At 33.7% G+C, this 23,164-nt stretch overlaps 2 protein-coding genes and 1 long non-coding RNA gene across 4 annotated transcripts in view; 2 read left to right on the top strand and 1 right to left on the bottom strand.

The window, feature by feature from the left end:
* The window catches only part of LOC140040828 (potassium voltage-gated channel subfamily KQT member 1-like), a 106,233-nt gene extending 99,332 nt beyond the window's left edge, over positions 1 to 6,901 (top strand). For both annotated transcript variants that reach the window (XM_072087057.1, XM_072087058.1), the window contains exons 13-14: positions 5,578 to 5,710; positions 6,376 to 6,901. In XM_072087057.1, the coding sequence (XP_071943158.1) occupies positions 5,578 to 5,710; positions 6,376 to 6,551 (309 nt within the window). In that variant the 3' untranslated portion in view covers positions 6,552 to 6,901. The remainder of the gene's footprint in view (positions 1 to 5,577; positions 5,711 to 6,375) is intronic.
* A 2,399-nt stretch (positions 6,902 to 9,300) lies between these two features.
* Positions 9,301 to 23,164, top strand: part of LOC140040827 (uncharacterized) — a 40,730-nt gene continuing 26,866 nt past the window's right edge. Inside the window, exon 1 of the long non-coding RNA XR_011842777.1 lies at positions 9,301 to 14,631. This is a non-coding gene — a long non-coding RNA (uncharacterized lncRNA). The remainder of the gene's footprint in view (positions 14,632 to 23,164) is intronic.
* On the bottom strand, positions 17,121 to 18,263 carry LOC140041160 (galanin receptor 2b-like). Its single transcript, XM_072087585.1, has one exon. The coding sequence runs from the start codon at positions 18,261 to 18,263 to the stop codon at positions 17,304 to 17,306; it is 960 nt and encodes a 319-aa protein (XP_071943686.1). The 3' UTR covers positions 17,121 to 17,303.

Below are 23,164 nucleotides of genomic sequence, written 5' to 3'. Positions count from 1 at the left end.
AGAGAGGCACTCTTTTTCTGGCACAGAATATCTCTGCTCATGTACAGATAACTTTCTACTTAAGTACACAATGGGATAATCATTACCCTCACCATCTATTTGGCTCAGCACTGCACCTATGCCATAATTTGAGGCATCGGTTTGCAATATAAACATCTTATCAAAATTTGGGGCTTTTAATACATTATCATCAGTAAGTCGTTTCTTTAAAGTTACAAAGGCCTTTTCACATTGTTCATTCCACTTAACGGTATTACTTTTACTCTTTAAAGTTAAATCAATCAATGGCTTAGCAATATCGGCATAGTTCTGTACAAATTTTCTGTAATAGCCAGTTAATCCGAGAAATGATCGGACTTGTTTCTTAGACAAAGGTCTGGGGAACTTTTCCACAGCCTCAACCTTATCAATCATGGGTCTAATTTCTCCATTACCAATCTTATGCCCCAGAAATTCTACCTGTGCATAGGCAATTTTACATTTCAAAGGCTTTGCTGTCAATCCAGCACTACTTAATCTTTCTAATACATCATTCAAATGAAAAATATGATCTTTCCAAGTTTGACTATAAATACATATGTCATCTATATATGCCTTAGCATATCCCTCAGTACCTTGTAATACCTTATCCATTAATCTTTGGAAAGTACTAGAGCTATTTTGCATACCAAATGGAAGTACATTGTAACAATACTGTCCAAATTGTGTAATAAATGCTGATTTGTCTTTGGTCTTCGGATCCAGAGGCACCTGGTAAAATCCTTTAGTTAGATCTAACGTAGTTATGTATATTGCGGATGATACCTCATCCAACATTTCGTCTATGCGAGGCATAACATAAGGGTCAAATTGTGTAGTCTTATTTAGTGATCTAAAATCTGTCACCATTCTAATTTGATTCTGGCCTTTCTTCAGGGCAATAATAGGTGCAGCATAGGCACTAACAGTAGGTTCTATTATACCCATAGCCAACATACTATCTAATTCCTCTTTCAATTTACCCTTTAATGCTTGGGGCGTTCTATATGCCCTATGCCTTATAGGCATTTCACCACTAGTCTTAATTTCATGTGTCACTAAGTGAGTTCTACCTGGTACATCCGAGAATACATTCTGTTGCTACTTTAACAATTCTGTTAATTGTTTAGTTTGTGTATCATTTAAATTACTACTAACGTTAACATCTCTCCATGTTTGTGATTGATGATAAGACAATCATATGTCTATTTCACTATCTAACTCATTGTCATGGACTGTTTCATTTAAGTCTACTTCTTCTATCGACTGAACATTTGTTACTACATAATAACCATCTTTACTTATTTCTACTTTATCATACCATCTCTTTAACATATTAACACGTAGAATTTGTTTTTCTTTTCTTCTACCTCCTATGTATATTTCATAATTTACATCATTGACCTTTTTTGTAACAGTGAAGGGGCCTTGCCATTTACTGTCTAACTTACTATTTCCTACTGGAAGGAATATCAACACTTTGTCCCCTTCTACAAATTCTCTATCAATAGCATTCTTGTTATAATTGTGGGACATAATTTCTTGTTGTTCAAGTTTGTTTACATTAGCATCTTTCATTAATTCCTCCATTTTTTCTCTTATGTCTAACATGTATTTGATAACATCAGTAGATGTTTCTTCATCTTCTACCCAATTACTTTTGAGTAAACTCAAGGGTCCCCTCACCTCTCTACCATAAAGCAATTTAAAAGGTGAATGGCCCGTCGCTTTACTAGGAACTTCTCTGTATGCAAACAGAAAGGGGGGTATGTAGTTATCCCAATTTTTTCTTTGCTTAACTGTAAGTGTCCTTATCATATTTTTCAATGTACCGTGAAATCTTTCAACAAGCCCATTGCTTTGGGGTGGTACACTGTAGTCTTTAATTGATTAATCCCCAACATACTACATATAGATTGCATAATTGAAGACATGAAATTAGTTCCTTGATCATGTACAATCTCTTCGGGTAATCCTACTCTAGTAAAGACTTCTATTAGAGCCCTGGCTACTGTTTCAGCTCTAACATTGGGTAACGGGATAGCATCCGGATATCTCGTAGCATAGTCAATTATAGTAAGCATATATTTGTTATTACGGCTTGTTCTAGATAAGGGTCCAACAATGTCTATCGCTATACGTTTAAATGGTGTACTTATAATCGGTAATGGTATCAAAGTATGTTTCCTTTTACTTTTACCCTTATCTACCTTTTGGCATTCCTTACAGACTTTACAATAGACTACCACATCTTTAAATATACCTGGCCAATAGAATTGGTTCAGGACCCTACTTTTAGTTTTCCCAACACCCATGTGACCTGCAAATGGCACATTATGACCTAAGTGTAATACACCCTGTCTACACTGAGTGGGTAATACAATCTGTTCCACTTGGTTATTCTTATCTTTAATACTACTCCAATTTCTCATCAATATACCTTGTCTCATAAAGAAACATACCCTATGCTGACCTATTTCTTCTATAGGGACTACCCTGTAAAAACACTCCTTTGAGTGAGTCATCCTTAGTTTGCAATTTGATCAGTTCTTGTTTAGTTAGGTTCAGCTTGTGCTGTTGTTCATAAGTTTTACGTTTGACTGTTTTATCTTTAGCTTTATCCTCATTTTCGTCAAACAAATTATTCATTTCTGTTCCATTCATATCATCTAAACACTTAATTTTATTTACTTTGTTGTTATTTACTACTGTTTTCAACAATTGTACATTAGTTTCTTTAGGCGGCTCTTCTATCGGCTTAAAGTTACTATCTTTCCCTAACAATATCATTTCGTCTTGTATTCTAACATCATTTTCTATTCTGGCTTGCTCCCTAGTTAGGACGAACATTTCTTTAGCCATTGTTTCCCCACAATTCTGGTCCAAATCATGACCCAATAACATGTCCCTCTGTAATCCTTCGATTACGGCTACAATCACTTTTCCTGTCACTAACTTACTTTCTATAGCTACCTCAGCTAAGGGGACGGTAATATCGCCTCCTATACCTCTTAACGTAACCCATTTTCCTGGCAAGTAACATTTGTTAGGCACTAGACTTTCCTTAACAGCTGACTGGGTACATCCCGAGTCTCTTAGCATAGTTATATCCTGTCCTTCTAATTTTCCTGGTATTGTACACTTCTCCATTTTATTTTCTACACTATCCATAACTACTTGGGGTCTATCTGATTTTATTCCTTCACATCTTAAGCCATCTTTCACATTCGGGCCCTTCTTAGTGTCACTAGTCTTTCCTTTTGCTACCATCTTAGGACAATCCCCTATTTTATGTCCCTTCTCCTTACAATTGAAGCATAGGCCATTAATCCATTCATTTGAAGGTTCTCTCTGTTGGAAATTTCTACCATAGTTATGGAATTTGCCTCCCCTTCCGCGATACCTATTGTATCCTTGCTGCCTAGCTCCAGGGTTATTCTGAGTCGTACTATTCTTAGGTTTACTATTTTCTTGGCCCTTATAATACGTAGGCTTATTTTCAGAATTTACGGCATTCCAATAGCCACGGCCACCTCTATTAGCTATATAATCATCAGCTATCATAGCCATATCATAGCTCTTATTTACTTGTTTATCTCTAAGATAAAGCCTCAGATCTTCAGGCATTTTATCAAGTGCCTGTTCCATTATAATCATTTCAATAATGCCTGCAGCATCATCTTCTTTTACATTAGCACATTTCATCCAACATTTTAAATAATGGGAGAGCTCATTCAGCCATTCCCTGATGGACATATCTTTAACTCTGTTTGAATTTCTAAATTTAAATCTGTAGGTCTCTGCGGACACATCATACTTTTCTAAGATTGCCTTCTTTAAGGTATCATAATCTACACATTCTTTTACGGTAAAGGATGCATATGCTGTCCTAGCTTTACCAGACAGTTCAGGTGCTAACCTAGCGGACCACGTATTCTTTTCCCAACCTGTGGCTTCTGCCAAGTGTTCAAATGTTCTAAAATATATATCAATATCATCTGATTCCTTCAAAGTAGGAACCTTTACCTTCATTTCATCTACTATATTCCTAGCATTATTGTAGCTAGACCTATTTTCTAATTCCATCATTTTCACTCTTTCTTGTGATTCAATTTTTCTTTGCTCTATATCTGCTTCTATTCTTAACTTATTGTTTTCGGCCTCGAACTTCATTCGAAAATATTCGAGCATCATATCTTTAGGCATACCGCCGGGTATTTCGGGCAAATCAATATCCCTATCCATTTTATCATATATTTCATTGACTTGGTCAACCATAACTTCTTGGTCAACCATATCTTCCCTAGTATCTTTTTCTGACATAGTCTTATCTATATTTTTACCCGATCTTAAAGTTGTCATGCTATCATGCTAATAACAATTTACTAATGAAATATGAAACTTATGTATACAAAATATGTTATAAAAGTATTTGTATTACCTTGATTCCATTCAGATATGTAAAAAATATGAAATCCACAATACAATATAAGACATTAATTTACTTCAAAGTCACAAACAACGTTCCAAGTTCGCTCCGTACAAAAATTTACTTTCGAAATAAAAAATAGTTTACAAAGTCAGCTTTGCAAATCTTCTCAAAATTTACTGGGCTTCCTTCTGTTACTTCAGTCTTCAGTTTTCTTCTTTCAGATCTCGGTGAATATATATCTCCGATGAATATCCAGCAGCCTTGAGCTCAACAGTACTTCTTCTTCGTTGTAATATCCAAACAACGCACGGTATAAAAACTGTCAGGAATCCAGATCTTCGTAACCATTTAACTTTTTGGTTACTGATTTAACAGGCCCGTAGAGTAGGCACTGTCACTTCTTCTTCTTCTTGATACTTAAATCATGTATCTTAAACAAAAATTTTCACCGCTGCCACCATGTAGTGATTATTTAAGTTGGTTCCGAGCTTTCTCAGGCGTATATAACTCCACGCGACGTACACAGCTGTCACTGAATGATAACTCATACAAAAAGTATATTTAACTCAACTAGAACTTTTATTCCTTGTAACTCGATTAATACATCTTTCTACCACTACCAGTCAAGCCTTAATATTTTCCTTATCATCTTTCCGTTTATCTACTCTGATCTTATTCTCTCTTCTCTTTAATATCTATTACATTCCACTTTTATACTGGACATGCAAATTTTAGGCTTCAGAGGAGGATAACATTTTCCCTCCAAAATTTATACGATTTTGATTGGCTAATAATATAAGGCGGACCTGGTCTAAAGCATCCTTATCTGAACACAGAGAATCACAATATAAATAATATAACACCTTGTCTACTTTATAGAAGTCAGTCAATGAGCATTGGCCAGCTTTTATATTTTCCCCCAATTTCTTGGTTGCTTGAAAACTGAGGAAGACTATTACTTGCTGCAACTGTACAATCGCACAATCTTGAATTGTATTTTATTTGTTTAGTATATCTTATAATGGTTATGTTTTAGAAAAGAAAAAATATTGTTTGAATACTTAAATAGATTTATAAAATAGAGTAAATATATAGATATACTGTAGGTATTGCTTTTATTTCAACAGCAAGCAAGGAAGCCTTATGATGTTAGAGATGTTATTGAACAATACTCTCAGGGTCATCTGAACATGACTGTCAGGTTAAAAGAACTCCAGAGACGAATGGACCAGTCACTTGGACGAATGCCTTATGCTAAAGGTAAGTCCTACTAGCAAATGTAAAAATGTTAATTGAATTTTTAAGAAGTATTTAAAATTTTGTGGTTTTTCCCTGCCGCCATCACAACAAATATTACTATGATTTTTGAAATATAATGTAAACCAAACGAAACAAGCTGTACAACATTTAAGATAGAGAATTTTTTTTCAAATATAACATTACCAGTGAATCATCCCTGTTTCTCCTTATATTAAATAAATTTTTTTTAAATAACTCTGGATAAAAGTAATACTGTAGCCTACTGTATTATGTAATAATAATTAAATTAATTAATTAATTTTCCAAGTCCTTGATTTACACTGAAGTTTAAGGTGATATCTAGAATAGTGTTGCTGAACTTTCGACAAGGACTTAAAAAGTTGAAAAAGCTCTCAAAAGAATCTGTAAAAGCAGCAGCTGATATAAACTATTTAAATTAAAACATTGTAAAACATTCAGCATATTTCCAAAATGTATAATTATTAAATTAAGAAGAATTTTCAGAAGAAAATCTATCTTACATTATGTTATTAGGTGGTGGACCTGATGGGTAACAACATGGCACCTGCAATACAGTTGATCTTGCTAACAAAAATTAGCCAATGTAAAAATTTATATTAAAGGTGTCGTTTGTTTATTTATTTTGCTCATCATTTTTTTTCAAGGTGACAAGACAAAGAATACAATTAGTGGTAGAATATTAGCTGTCGAGGAAAAAGTAAATGAAGTTGATTTAAAATTAGAAAAATGCGTTAAATTGATGAACAAAGTGTTACAAACTTTGGAAAAACAAGATAAGGTAATATCACCATCTGCTCATTCCAAAGAAGCTGAAGTTTGAAGCAAACTAGTCAATAGAGGACAGTAGGTGAGATCTATATTTAATACCAAAAACTGACAACAGTATAAGGAAAATGATATTGCTCAAGGAAAAAATTGTTCTGCTTGAATCTATTTGAAAAATAAGCTTTTTAAAGTGAATCCAGATTGAAATGAATGTCAACGAATGTTTTATTCATTGAGTTGCAAATACTGAAAGAGAATTGTTTTGGTTGTGTTAATTCCAATGCTTGTCTTTATCAAATACAAACTATATATGCACATTTTTATATACAGTTATTAGGCCTATTTCTATGCTAATTGAAAAAAATATATTATAATGTAAAACAAAATCATTATTGTAATTGTAAATCAGGCGTGTATTATTATTGTAAATGACTTTATGTAAAAGTTTTCCTATTATTGGACATTTAAGCGCATTCTGTCCATGTCTAAATATTGTTTTTCATAAACATATTTTTAACAGGTTATTGTTCTATTTTTTTCAGAAATTTTAAGTTTGGTAAATGTTTTTACTGTGTTTTTAATGTACTGATTTATACAAATATTTCATTTTTCTTTTTTCATAATCCATTATTAAAGCGAAAATGTTTCTATATTGTCTATTTTTGTAAAAACAGCAAACCTAAAAGTAATTGAATTATATAATGCTTTGTTGAAATATAATGTTAATAAGTCTATTTGTAGGTAGGTCATTATGCCTTTTTTGCATAAACCATGATTTTTAAAAAAATGAAATATCTATTGTATGATATAAAAAAAAAGTAATTGGTCCCTCTTAATGACAACCATAAACAACAAAACCATTTGCAACTCACAAACCTCGTTTTACCGTGATGTTTATTGGAAGAGAGTATGTCAACCTCACTCTTCCAAATCACAGCAGTACAAGTGCCTAAAAGTATTATCCGCAACTACACACTTTACTAAAACCAGAATGGAGGAAATGAAAATACACATTGTACACATTTAAATGTTTGCTTCCCTCTATTGGTTCTTGTTTACATAATGATAAAGCCTTGCCATGCGTTTGTCTTTATCTTTACACTACCAGTATTTTGCCAGTAAGTGACAATTGGGTTTGTGTAAGATATTATCCACTTGGCCAACTTATTTAAAGATATATTGTCGCTCTGAAACAATTTTTAAACATTGTTTATCTCATTTTTAATGTCGCATACGCCTAATTGTTAGGCCTAATATTCACTTTAGATCGACAGACAGCATTTTTTGTCAGACAATAGATTTATTTAAATGTTGTCTGTCTAGTGAAATCTTTATTTTTGTTAATTTTGTTGTGCGAAAAGGGAATAACTTTATTAAACTAAAAAATGTCCTATTCAAATTTTTATTTTAATCACTTTATGTTTCATGTTTTCGGGGACAAAACATCTTTAATGATGTTAATATAAATTAATACACTTCTCAAAAAACACCTATGAATAGCATTCTTGAATGCCAAATGAAAGTATGTGCCTCAAAATCTATATTAAAAATAGTTTTTTATCATAAACTATTGCTGCCTCTATATGGAAAATATGCAGTCACAAATACATGACATAAGGTGAAGTTTTCCCAAAGTATATCTTTTCCATATTTCTCAACATTTATCTTGCCTCTATTCCCAACATTTCTCTTTTCCATATTTCTCAACATGCATCTTACCTTTATTCCCAACATTTATCTTTTTCATATTTCTCAACATGCATCTTACCTTTATTCCCAACATTTATCTTTTCCATATTTCTCAACATGCATCTTACCTTTATTCCCAACATTTATCTTTTCCATATTTCTCAACATGCATCTTACCTTTATTCCCAACATTCATCTTTTCTATATTTCTCAACATGCATCTTACCTTTATTCCCAACATTTATCTTTTCCATATTTCTCAACATGCATCTTACCTTTATTCCCAACATTCATCTTTTCTATATTTCTCAACATGCATCTTACCTTTATTCCCTAACATTTATCTTTTCCATATATCTCAACATGCATCTTACTTTATTCCCAATATTTATCTTTTCCATATTTCTCAACATTCATCTTACCTTTATTCCCAACATTGATCTTTTCCATATTTCTCAACATGCATCTTACCTTTATTCCCAACATTTATCTTTTCCATATTTCTCAACATGCATCTTACCTTTATTCCCAACATTTATCTTTTCCATATATCTCAACATGCATCTTACTTTATTCCCAATATTTATCTTTTCCATATTTCTCAACATTCATCTTACCTTTATTCCCAACATTGATCTTTTCCATATTTCTCAACATGCATCTTACCTTTATTCCCAACATTTATCTTTTCCATATTTCTCAACATACATCTTACCTTTATTCCCAACATTTATCTTTTCCATATTTCTCAACATGCATCTTACCTTTATTCCCAACATTTCTCTTTTCCATGTATCTTGCATTTTTGGTATTTTGAAATGTGTTCAAACATTAAATAATTAAATAATGTCTATAAAATACAAATTTACTAAAAGAGCAAAGAAATAAGAAATTTTGCAGAATTATATGCTTAATATTATTACTACAGTTACCATTGCCCATGTTGTTTATGTAAAATTATAATGTAAAATTTATATATTTGTGTGATTTGGTAATGTTATTCTAAATGTTTGCAGTGAAACTTTTTAAAATCAAATTGTGTCTTGATTATAAAATATTATCAATTATGTTATAATATTATACATCCAAATTCAGTACTTTAAATTTGTATTAAATAATTGCATTTGTCATACAGTATTTATAAAAGTGTCCGTATTCACCTATCACAACTTAAGTGATGTATTATTATTATTTTCTAAAATTAGCTCGCTTGATTCAATCAATATTATGGATTATACTTAAGTGGTGTTTACTTTCATAGAAGAATTTTTAGAATGGTGAATGCGTTCACATATGCTGTGTGGTAAAAAGCTTTGTTATATAAAAGCTGGCGTTCAAACTTTTGTAAGATGAGACTACAGTACATTTTCAATTAGCAATGCCTTTTATATTCATTAGAAACATGCAGCTAATTATAGGAATGGATACATTCATGATATAGGCAACTAAAGTCACTCAGAGCCTGATGGTTAACATCAACAACATGTTTTAAATGTTTATTTTGTACTATAATTTGCGTTTTAAAAGTTGGCGAACAGTGTATATGTTTATTTTAAAACATAGCTGATAGCTGTATCCATTTAAATTGTTGATATTTCTGCTTTAAATTGGTATATCAGCTGTAAATTTACAGAAGATTGGTATCCATATGTATGCCTAACATTTCATGAAAACAATTTCGTTTGTTTCTATCCCTAGCTATCAACTTAAAGATGTATTGTCCCTTTGTTAAATTCCAAAAAAAAAATATAAAAAAAAATTTCGAAAAAAAGTGGGTCATTTTGAAGTATCATAATGGTTATTAACTTTCACCAAAAATGAGTGGAAAAAAAAATCATTTAACTGAAATACAGATGTTTTTTGGTTTAAAAAATAACTTTGACTTCCAGTCAAAGTTTTCGATCAAAACATATCTTATAATGCAACGCGCTTATTTGGCTACTCTGTATGCATTAGGCCTAATCATAAAACTTCCTCGCGATCTTTGTGAAAACACCTTCTCAACCGTGACGAGTTGTAAACAATCCTAATTAGCATCATGCATAATGTACACTCATGGTTTGAAATCTTTCTTTACTTTCGCTTGCGACGATTTTCCAGATGAAATGTAATCAAATTAATTTAGCTGTTAATTACGTAAAATTGTTGTTTTTGGCTCGAATTAAAGTGAATAACTTTAATATTACTTTGATATGGCCAATTTAAAGTTAGAATAGTTTTACCTTCATTTTTGTGTGTTTCAAGGGACAATATATCTTTAAGATACATCCGGATTAGCATTATTCATACAGCATATATTGCTCCTATTTGATTAAAATTATAATAGTAAAAAATCAATTTTAATATTACTTTAAAAAACAAGGTCATACTTGATGTTAATGATGAAAGATGTTAATATCGTTAGGCTAAAAGCTTTTTAAGATTTAGTTGTGGTGATGAAATTATTTATTGGAGGGTAGTCTTGTGTGGCCGTTTGGAGTACAGGTCTAACTTGTTGTGAATGTCCATGTTTAAATCCATAAGAAAATTCCAGTTAAAACCTGTAGATATCAGTTGTAAAACTAGTTTTAACTGGTTGACTCTAAGGCGAATAAACTGAAAATGTTTCAATGCCAGTTCCAAGCAGTTATTATACAGGTAAAAACAGGTTTAATTTGAATTTCCAACGTGTTATAAAGTCTTTCCATCAATGCATATTTTTTCCCAAAAGCATAAAGTAACTAAACATCGTGCAATTTACTATCATGTGCAAATATATGGTGATTTAGTATTTATTTAGCATATATATAGCAACTATCCAGCCAATACTTATAATGTTTAATTGTACAGCTTCAAAACAACTTAACAATGAAAGAGTAAACAAGTACAGTCGATACTAATGTCAACTTTAACTGAACATTTATGTGGTACTAATATATACTTATTTTACTGATTTACATTTTTTAAATATTGCTTGTAAACAATACTTAATATAAATATTGAAAAGACACCAATTATTTTGCACAGTTACCAAAGTATGTATTTAAGTGTGCTACATTGACATGGATATCTTTATATTTCTGCTGGTACAGATTTATTTATAGTAGGCCTATATATTTGAATGCTTCATTGCTTGTCAGATCCGAAAGGCCATTGTTTTACTACAAAATATTGGCATAGGAAAGCTAAGTTTACAGCTTCTCTTTTATGCAGATGAAACAGACGATTGTACACTCTGTATAGTCCGTGTGGTCTTTCAGGCCACATGTGAAGCTTATTTATGAACAGTCAAGTTGTCACATTTTCTACAAATTAGTACCTTCTCTCTTTTTTCAGTCCATATATCTGCTCGCAGTACAGTAGGTCAGTGCTCAAAGATGCGGTAGTTGGACATTTTCATGTTAAAAAGCCTAATATGCCTAAAAGATGACGTTGCAGGTTATTTTGTACTCAAAATGTTCGCGCCATTCAGTGACTTTCTGAAGCGAGGTCAAATTGAGACCGCGTTTGTGTTGCAAATAAAAATTGGAAACCGTTTTAAAAAACCGGTTTTGACGATTGAGATTTTTTTTTTAAACCGGGGTTTTTTTTTCCAGCAGAAACAGGCTCGCGATAATTGAAATTTACAAAATAAAAATTGCTTAGAACACCGGTGATCTTCAACTGCATGTTTTTCCGAATTCGAAGGCCTATAATATTATAATACCCGATACGCCTTCGATACTTAATGTATCTCGTCTAGCGACGTTGAACGTCCTACAGTATAACGTCTTCTGACAGCAATCTTCACCACATGTGTGATACGAATGAAATATGTATAGGGTTAGGTTAAGTTAATATCAGGAGATATGATATGATACGAGTTTGTCGCCGTCAGCAGACACGATACTGCAGGATGTAGCCCAGTACGTCGCTATGCGATCGGCTAATAGGAATACCTCTGTTTCATTTGTGAATCAAATGCATGATATAACGCATACACCACAGGATAAGATAATTGCTTTTGGACATTTGATGCAGTATTGTTTTGTTACTAAACATTTATATATTAAAATAATATGTTCGTGTATATTATACCACTCTACCTCTCTAAGCGTATACCACTATTATTTGACGAAATGTTTTATAGTTTGCCATTCATTCATTTATTTATTTATTAACTTTGCAGGAAAGGGTCGGGTACCTAAACAGGCAAATTCAAAGCATTCAACTAATATATAAATGTATATACAATTTTAATCCTGAACAGTGAAGGTTATGTCCTATTATTATAGGCGTATAATTAAGTTTTAACTAACTTTACACTGCGATTATTACTTTTAATAATTTTAATTTACCAAAGATTATTTTTAATAACATATTTGACAGCATAATAACACATTTATTCAAATTAAACAATATTGTAGTATTAAGAAATTACAGTATTATCAATCAATCTTAAAAAATAATCAAAACAAATCTTTATTCAAGTTTCTTAAAACCGTTTTAAAAACTGGTACCAGAAAAACGGGTTTTTTTTAAACGGGATTACTTACCAGCAGAAATAGTCCCATGTTGTCACTGATTTGCAGCACTGAGAACCGTGCAGTGCAGCATTGTTTTCCATTCTATATTTATATTAAGTGCAGCATGGTATTTTTGTTTACTAGTACTCGCCTATTTGCTTTCTAAAGCGATGCTTGTGGTATATTGATAATCTCAAATTAATTTATTATTCATTAACAGTTTGATTCCTCATTAACGTTGATTAAGTCAATGTAGGCTACTGTTGCAGACGGCTTAACCTACTTTCTGTAAGGATTCAACCGTACATTGTAGGCCAATTTACACAGACGAGCGCACTAACGGTAATAAAAGTATAATAATTTTGTTATTCTTTATATGACCATTTACAGAGAGCGCGGAGCGGACGGGCGGTTTCCGGTGAACAGATTCTACGTGGGAGGGACAAGCTACCGTTACCGCTCGTCTGTGTAAAATGGCCTTAATTGTAATTTCCTATCGTTGTGTTTGTGGGAAATGTATTTTTTTTTAGTAGACATCTTTTTAAAAGGAATGCTTATGCAAGGATATTTATTATCTTCCTTGTTAGCCTATAGGCCTATTTGTAAAATAGCAATCGAAGTTATATTATTTGTATCTATTACATGTACATCCCTATGCAATATGAATATTTACATACAATTTCAAAATGTGTATTACGGTACCGTACGTTTTTAGAACAATTATTTTTAAAGAACGTTATTGGTCCTTGTTTTGTGCCTATCAACAATATTTAAATGGTCTTGATTTTAATGCGATTGTTTATTCTCCGAAATTCTCGACTGAATGGTCTTTAAAGGGCCTTTCACACCTGTTCCAGCACGGTTCCGGTCCGGCGAATCGAACGCCAATGTTTCGTTTTCACGACGCTCCACGCGGCTATGCGTCAGTCGATATGCGCGTAGCCGCGTAACAACGAAACATTGACGTTCGATTAGACTTGCCGGCGCCGGACCGGAACAGGTGTGAAAGACCCTTCACACCTGTTCCGGCACGGTTCCGGTGCCGGCAGATCAAATAGAACGTTAATGTTTCGACGACGCTCCATGCGCCTATGCGCCAATAGATAGATGTGAAGACTCTTAAATCAAGTTACAACAAGGTCTAAGATTCTGTAGTATTGATTGATGTTTGGTACAGTGCTTATTTGCAGCGACGCTTCTTAAACTTATTTCCACCTACTAGTACGCAACGAGATTATGTAGACGCAACGCATTTATGTAGACGCAGCGCAAGCGAGTTGATTAATGAACAGCGCCAATTCGAATAATCCATCGCTTGTGATTAGTCAATATCGTTTACCTACGCTGACGTCATTGCTTTGCGTCATAGTGAGAACCAATCTTTATTTTCACTGTTAAGCGAATGATAAAGCTACAGTCACACTTGTTCCTTTTCAGACTAAAAACCATTTTTATTTAAAACGTGAAATAAGCACCTTAACCTAAACTGCCGCTACATTCTTGCGACCTAGTGGTAACCAAGCTTTATCGAAAGTCAAGTTTAGTGCGGCTCCTTTTCAGGAGTATCGTTTAACGAGTGCGTGGCACGACTTTTGGATATAAAAGTGTCGAATTGTTGACATTATTCAATTATTTACCTTTTTGTAAACCACATACCTACGGTACCTTACAAAATAATGCGTTGGCTTAATAATCATGTTATTCAAATGCACAAATATTTAACTCCTTTTATTTGTTAATTTTGTATTTCTCTATGTATCGATGAAATAAATTGTCACTGAGTGCGCTACTCAAGTGAAGAAAAAGACATGTTTTTTGTTGTATTGTAACACATGTATTAAGACACTTGCCATTCACTCTCATTACCTCGTTCTTTGGATGGGACGTAAAGCCGTGTCCATAGTGCACCTTAAAGAACTTTGTACACTATTCGAAAAGAGATGGGGATCGTGTGCTGATCTGGTATGTTTGTTTATTTTTATCATAGGCAAATTTTGTAATACATTGTGAAATTGTGTATGTATCGCATATGGCGCCTCATTTATGGCATAAGCAAACCATATACATAGATAGAAACAAATTTGAATCTCGGTCGGTTTTCTTCAAGGCAGGCATATTGGTTGAGATAGTCCAGGCGAGTAGTGTGTATAGTATGTGCTTGGAATCTTTGGAACAGCGGGCGTTTCAGAAGACACATTCCTTACAATTTGTGACGTTTTGTAAAAATAATACATATATATTACTTTAAAAACATTAAACCAGGTCATTCTTTGTCTTAAATGTACGTTTTATGGTAAATTATGATAAAAAGTGAGAAACAATGCACTACCTAAGTAGCCCGATGCGACTGACCTGTCGTGGACGGTCTTTAGGCCTAGCCTAGCTAGGCTTAGTTTTGTAGGCCTAGCTGGTAAACATCGGCAACGTACGAACATCGTACGCTAGTTATATACCTAGCCTGACGTTGTATAGTTGCTGCATTAATTGTCTTTCTTTTTTTGCCAGACTCTGTTGATAAAAATTGGGGAAAACCCGATATTTTTGCTGAAAAGTCTTCCATTTGTTTTGGCCTCACGATCGATCGAAAAGTGGGTGAATTACAGAAAAACAAGGCCAACAGCCATTAAGTCGCGTGCTACAATGCATAGTGATACCGGACCGACAGACAGACCGACAGACAGACAGACCGACAGACAGACAGACCGACAGACAGACCGACCGACCGACATAGTGAACTATACTGACCGAAATTACTGAACATGTTTAAAAATGTTGAAATGTCACTTTTGACGTGCTCGTATAACGTGATTTCGAGTTGAAAAGTAAGTCAAGAAAACAGAAATCGGGCAAAAAGAGTGCGCAATAAAATTTAACGCGCAGTGCGCGCGCAAAAATATGCGCACTCATGGCAATTTTGTAAACGCTTAAAATTGCCTGAAACGTACTCTTATTTCATCGAAAATAAATTTTGAAAATTTTAAGCGCGCGTACGCATGCGTTACATGCGCTACGCACGTATTTGTATTGCCATATGATGATTTATGCCTTGAAATTTATGAGTACCAAATTTTATTTAATTGTGATTCATGGTTGTGAAGATATGATTACAAACGTGATTTCGTTAAATCGTGCGTAGACCGCGTAATTTTTTATTGCGCACCGTGAAAACATAACCACATCGATTCCTGGCCATAAGGAATATACTGTGAAAAATTGACCTAGCTAGATTAAACTGATATCAAGATAAGGTCAGAAAGCGATAAAACGCATAGTGATGCCGGACCGACAGACAGACAGACCGACATAGTGAACTATAGAGTCGCGTCCACGCGACTAAAAACCAGAAATATCAATTCGCGTGCAATGCATTTTGGGATTTATAGCGGGCCGCTATAATTATTAGAATCGACTTATTTTTCACATTTTTATCCATTTAAAGACGAAAAAGTTATCGCAATAGGACCATTATAGTATTATTTTTACATTAAATATAGTTTGTGATCTTAAAATAGATCTAAAAAACATAGGGAAGGTGATTAACGTGCAACGGTAGTGTTTTTGAATAACAGAAAAGCAAAGATTTAGCTCAGTCGCAAACAAGGAAAAATACTGAAGTAAAGAGCTCGTAGGCCTACGTGTTCGACCAAAGTTATAATTTAAGGTACGCCTAATGTATTGCTATATATTTTTGTTTGTTTTTAAGAACAGAATAGCATAGGTTAGTAGCCTAGTCTATATTGTTAGGTCCATTATGCACACTTGCCTTTAAACGATATCAATCAGCAAAGGTCTTTTATTGAATCAAAAGACACTTATCTAAAAACGGTGCACTTCACAGAGTAAAATCGTTGCGTATAAAATTGACCAAAATTATCTGACAACATAAAACCATGTACTATTCTTTGCACTTTAAATAATATTATTTTAATTGTTTATGGGGGCGTTTATTCAAATACAGTAGGCCTATAGGCCTAATCAATACATTTTTAATTCAAACATCTTTTTATATTCTGGTTTTACAATTTCCCGGCAATATACTACTCCGATGATTTATGAATAGGTCTACATATGATTTAATCATTATTTTGCAGTATAATTTTCAAGTTTACTAACCTCACACGTGGCTCGTGAAAAATCAAAATATGAATGTCGCAAAGTTGTTACATCAACCCGGAAATTACTTCTACCGCGGACGGTTGAAAATCTACTGATAACATATTTCTTAAAACATTGTAGATCGGCGACTTAATTTCCACTAAAACCGTATGAAATATCATTTTCTTAATAATTATACATACATAGGCCTATATACAGAAGATCTTAATTTATACACCAAAAATTATTAATACAAGTTCTTGTTTCTAGATTTATGACATAAAAATAACAATAATTTATTCTAATTTAAGTAATATTAAAATCATCACAATATTTGAAATAAGGATTCTAGTTGACATTTTGAAGGTGTTTTTTTCATCATCCCATCCCATTTAAAACATCTTATGTCTTATTAAAATCATTTCTTTTGAACCATCCCCTCTCTCCAAAGTGTTGGAATTGTAGAATCCTGGGTGTCACAAAAAAGGAATTCTTATATACTGTTTAATGAAAAAAAACATTGATATACGTTATTTAGATCAGTTATTGTCCATATTTAACGCTACTGTACTCTTTGCAGTATTGCCAGTATCTGATCCCAATGGAACATGTTCCTGTATTGGGAATACTTTCTTTAAACACGGTAACGTTTTCCGCACACCCGCTTTGAAATCATTGTATTTAAATGTGTATATAACAGGGTTTATACATATGTTTACCAAAGACATGGCAACCGTGACATAATATACTGGGCCGTCAAAATCAAATTCACCACCCAATGTAAAGTTAATGAAAGCGACTTGATTAGGAGTCCAACAGATAACATAAGTGACACTAACAATCGCCATTGTCTTTATGATGTTCAGTCGCCTTGCCGCACTGGTCGAGCTCACCACTGATGAAACTTCACCAACCTGACTTCGAAGTGCGCGAAATATCTTAAAATATACAAATATCATTACGCTGATAGGTATAACAAGAATATACACACCATTCAACAAGCCAAACATTTTCTGGTAGGCAGCACTTGGCCACTTCTGAACGCATGTACCCTCTTCTACGGTATGTGCAGCTAACCAAAGAATTATGAATCCGAAGCCGCTTAACCACGGAATAAGAAGCAGAATCACTTTCGTCGCCGCTTTCTCCTTGATAATGTTGTATTTCAGTGGATAAATGACAGCAAAGTACCGATCAAATGTAAGCACTACAAGGTTTGCCGTTGAAGTAAACGTGCTGGACCAGAAAAAGTACTTGCTCGACCAAATCTTGCAAATAAAATCAGCAGCCAAAGTCGACTCTGGTAGCCTAGTTGTTATATTCTCGTCAAGAAAAAGACAGAGGGACATCAACGAAGTAAGAAAATCAATAATGCACTGATTTAAGATTAGACGATTTGTAGTAGTAAACTTTAAATGAATCAGAATGAATATCGCAAATCCATTTGTCGAACACCCAATAGATCCAATAATCGAGTAGAGTAATATGGTAGTTTCCATTTCGTTAGTATAAAGTACCGGAGCCTAAAGGTACACCTGTGTGATATGCTGTATTCTATCTCATCTCAGTGAATAATGAACTTTTCATTCGCTAGCTACATTTTAATTACAAACTGTTGATCAAAATGTCATTATTTGAGGAGCTGCTTTAAGAGAATCGAGATAATTGCAATAGCAATTAGTGGCGCTCTATTAAAATTGTCATTAAGATTTTTCAATAGTTAACCTTCTGTAACTTTTGATTAGTAAATGCCTAAATTAAGCTAGCGTTCATTTATTTACGACATAATAACGCGAATAAAAAAAAATCATAATATAATATAAAACAGATATTGTCCTTGGCCTGTACTATCTACAATATTCACAGATTTTCTTGTCTATTTTTATTGGCAATTAAATTTTATGCTCATGTTATTTTAAGTATCATTGACAGGTTTTAGGCCTACTGTACAACATTAGAGCGGATATTGCACATTTCCGAAAAGAAACTCGATCGCGAATTGAAAGTGTAGATAAGTTTTTGTTGCCTGTTAGTTAATGTAGAAAAAGCCAGCTAATGTCGAAACAACCTTTAATGTAGAACAATCCACCACTAATGTTGTAAAACCTCCAGCTAATGTAGAAACACCAACATCTTAGGGAGTAAATACAAAATTAACACCAGCTAATGTAGAACAGTCAACAGCTAATGTAGTAACGAAAACTGCCTCACAGCTAATGTAGCTAGTTACTATCGCCAGCTAATGTAGAAATATATATATTTTACAAACCTATGTCTAAATCATCCGCAAATGCATTCCTTTACTCAGTTATCAGTCTATCCACATCTCGTAAGCGAACACCTTTCTAAAACGACCACACATCGTAAACAACCATCTCTGTTAAATCGACCACCTCTCGTAAGTGATCACTGCAGGTTGAGAGAAGTGGTCGCTTACGAGAGGTGATCGATTATGAGAAGCGGTCCCTATTAGAGAAGGTGATCACTTACGAGACGTGATCGATTATGAGAAGCGGTCCCTTAAAATGAGATGGTGGTGGTTCAATAGAGGTAGTTACGACGAGAGGTTGTCGTTACCGGAGGTGGTCGGTTAAGAATTAATTTACTACATATCTGTTGATGTTTCTAGATTAGCTGGAGTTGTTACTACATTAGTGGCTGTAACATTGCCCAACATTTTTTGGATTTAAATTCTGCTTTAGCATTTCATTTCACATAATGTATTTTTAGAACCTCCAAGTAGCGTCTCTCTAATTCTTTATTCGGTGGCTGATTCTGTTTTGAGAAAATTACCATAACATTACTTAAGCGTTTAGGAAATTAATATGTGATCCTAAAGTTAAAGGAATTTATACTGGTCCTCTAACTGAGGAAATTCGGATCAGGCCCTCTGCCAGCAGTGCTGAGCGCCGCCTACCAGATCAGCACACCGGCAGAGGATCCCCTTCGAACGTCCAACTAACATTATAACTGTATTCCGTTTACCAGCAATTCGATGGAGAATTTGGCTCTAACTTCATCACATGAGAAATTGATATTTATTGTCAAAATTGATTGTGTTCATATATATACCTTGTTCACTGTGATATGATGCAGGTACCCACGTTTGTAGCGGCAAATCTTGCTAAAATACCAGCAGTCACGCTGGATAACATTGATGCGAAAATGCTCTTTAATGAGTTACAGAAGATGCGGTCTGAATTTCATGTAATGCGAGCGGATATTGCTTATGGTACTAACCAACGATGTAAACTAGCACAGCAAGTGAGAGATGTAATGGAAAATCAACAGAAAAACATTGTTCCTGCCGAATTCAATTATCGAAATGTATGTAGGAAATCTTTTGCAGATGTAGTAGCATCTAACGCGACGCGGTCCAGTAGGCCTACAGTAAAACAATCGGTATATAAGCAGAATGAGAATGATACCACCTTGACATCTGTGCATGTGTAGTGTACGAAATGAGGGAAATCCTTCTAACAGGGGAAATTTCCTTGTCAACGAAGAAGCTACGTTTCTACTCAACCAAGCCCCGGCCACAGATGAGTCGTCCAATAAGCAGCCGTTCCGATTGTACGAGCGACGCTCGCAGCGACGTAAATCCAACTTTAAACGGGGTACAGGTGTGGGATTAGAGTTGAAAAGCAGAACTCCTCCACCTTATAAAATATATATTGGAAACATGAGTTCTGACACACACACTGAAGCTGATGATATCAAGATGTATCTTAAAAGAAAATGTAAGCTCGATGTTGTAGTTAAAACCTTACCTTGTAAAACGACAGATTGCTCATCCTTTATGGTTGAGTGTAAATATAATGAAAAGTATATTGTAAATGAAACTAATCTATGGCCTCAGTATGCTATAATTCGTAGATATTATGAATCTAAAGTAAACCTTAAAAAAAAATGATGATTAGTAATTCAAACAGTAAAACTTTAAAATGCATATCATATAATTGCAGATCTTTTAAGTCTAGTACCGTAGAATTATATGATCTTTGTTCATTCTATGATATAATTGCTATCCAGGAACACTGGTTGCTTAATGAGGAGCTTCATATTCTAAAGGCATTCCACCTTGACTTCGATTGTATAAGTGTGTCTGCTGTAGACACATCTGACGATAAAAGGCTTGTTGGGCTTGAGATCGGTAAGAATCACAAACGTACACTATTTGTTAACGTTTATCTTCCGTGTGATAAGGAGGAGAATTACAATGAATTTCTAGAATATATGGGTAAAATCCAAGCTGACGAATTTGATTCTAATAAATTTGTTATAATAGGAGATTTTTCTGACTTTAACAAATGTTTTGGTAAAGAACTTATTGATTTTGCTCACGATGGTAATATGCAATAACTGATCTTGAATATTTCGGTATGTCTTCTGATATGTTTGATGATACTTTTGTCAGTGATGTGCATTGTTCTACGAGCTGGCTGGATCATATTATATCGTCAGACAGTGCTCATAAATGTATTAGAGATATTAATATTTTATATGATTATATTACTTCTGATCATTTTCCATTGACTTTTAATTATGATATTATTCTTAATAGAGAAAGTGTTAATGATCAGGAGAAGAGGCACTATAATTTAAATTCCAACAGGACAGTCAATTGGTCTAATGTAAAACAATCTTCTATTAATTATTACCAATCTCTTACAGAAAACATGTTGAGTAGAATTAACATTTGTCCTTCACTTACCGTGTACCGATTTTAATTGTTATAATTGTAATCATAGAAATGCAATTACTTGTCTGTATAATGATATCATTGGGTGTCTGAAATACTGTTCTGATACTTGCTTAGCTGAAGATAAGGGTAAAAATTACAATGTCATTCCAGGTTGAAATGAGCATGTAGCTGATGTACATCACATCACTAGAGAAGCTTTTTTATTGTGGAAGTCCAATGGGCAACCCAGAGTCGGCCCTCTATATGAGTCCATGCGGGTTTCTCGATCAAGATTCAAATTAGCTTTGAAAGTGTGTAGGACTAATGAACAGCAATTCAGGGCTAATTCTCTGGCTAATTCCATTAGTAATAATAATTATGATCAATTTTGGGATCTAGTGAGACGACTTAATAAAAGTTCGCCAAACACTGATGTTATTGATGATGTTAGAGGAGATTCTAATATTTGTAATCTCTGGGCTCATCACTATGAATCACTTTTTAACTGTGTTAATAATGATGGTCATAAAGAATTTGTCAGTAATACTCTAAATCAATGTATTGATGGTAAAGGTTATAATTGTATTACAGTTAATGATATATCTGATTGTATAAATAAGCTTTCTCAGGGGAAAGCCGTTGGGTTTGATGGCTTGGCAGCCGAACACCTTAAATTTGTTAACAAACGATTGTTTGTTCTCTTAAGTAAATGTTATAAGTCTATGCTTACACGGATTTGCTGTGAAAGACTTAGTGAATGTCATCCTTGTTCCTATTGTTAAAAGTAAGAAAGTTTTTGAGATACTTCCTATCAATTTTTGTAATAATTCACTTAGTACTAATGACTATCAATTTGCCTTTAAATCCCAGTATTCAACTGATACATGTATTTTTGTTCTTAAACAAATAATCAATTTCTATATCCGCAATAGTATCCCGGTATATGCCTGTTTTTTCGACTCAAGCAAAGCATTTGATCGAGTTAACCACTGGCCATTGTTCAGAAGGCTTAGGCCTATTGAGAGAAATATGCCTCTTGTTGTGATTAGGTTCCTTGTGTCCTGGTATCAACAACAACGGTTTCTAGTCAGATGGGGTAACTGTTTATCGGATAGTTTCCCAGTTACAAATGGTGTAAGGCAAGGGAGTGTAATGTCTCCTCTATTATACAATATATATGTTGACACTCTAAGTACGTCTCTTGGTAAAAGTAGATATGGATGTTATTTTAACAATGTATGTTTTAATCAATTATGCTTTGTCCCACTATTCGTAGTATCTATGTGACTCCTAAAACAGTATTGGGTGATAAGGCGCTGGAGTATGTTAATTACGTACTTAGGCCATATTTTAACTTCGAATCTAAGAGATGAAGCAGATATAAAACGCCAATATAGACCTCTATGTATTAGAGTTAATGTTTTATGTAGGAAATTTATATACTGCTCCAAATCAATCAAATGTTTTTGTTCAGATCATATTGTATTACTAGTAGTACTGTTCTCCTTTATGGTCTAATCATTTTAAAAAAGATATCAACCGACATAAAGTTTGTTATAATGATGCTTTCCGGAGGTTGTTGGGACAACCCAGATTTGTTAGTGCAAGGAATTTGTTTGTGGAATACAATATTCCATCATTTTATGAATATTTGAGGATTTCTTACAAGAATAATGAAAAGCGAAAACAGAATGTTAATTTGTATATAAATATTTG

Source organism: Antedon mediterranea, chromosome 2, assembly GCF_964355755.1.
Source record: "Antedon mediterranea chromosome 2, ecAntMedi1.1, whole genome shotgun sequence".
Lineage (NCBI taxonomy): Eukaryota > Metazoa > Echinodermata > Crinoidea > Comatulida > Antedonidae > Antedon > Antedon mediterranea.
This window is presented reverse-complemented; position numbering and strand designations above follow the sequence as displayed.

Excerpts from the sequence above, each read along its gene's own strand:
- LOC140041160 (XM_072087585.1), bottom strand. The coding sequence starts at position 18,263 with ATGGAAACTACCATATTACTCTACTCGATTATTGGATCTATTGGGTGT.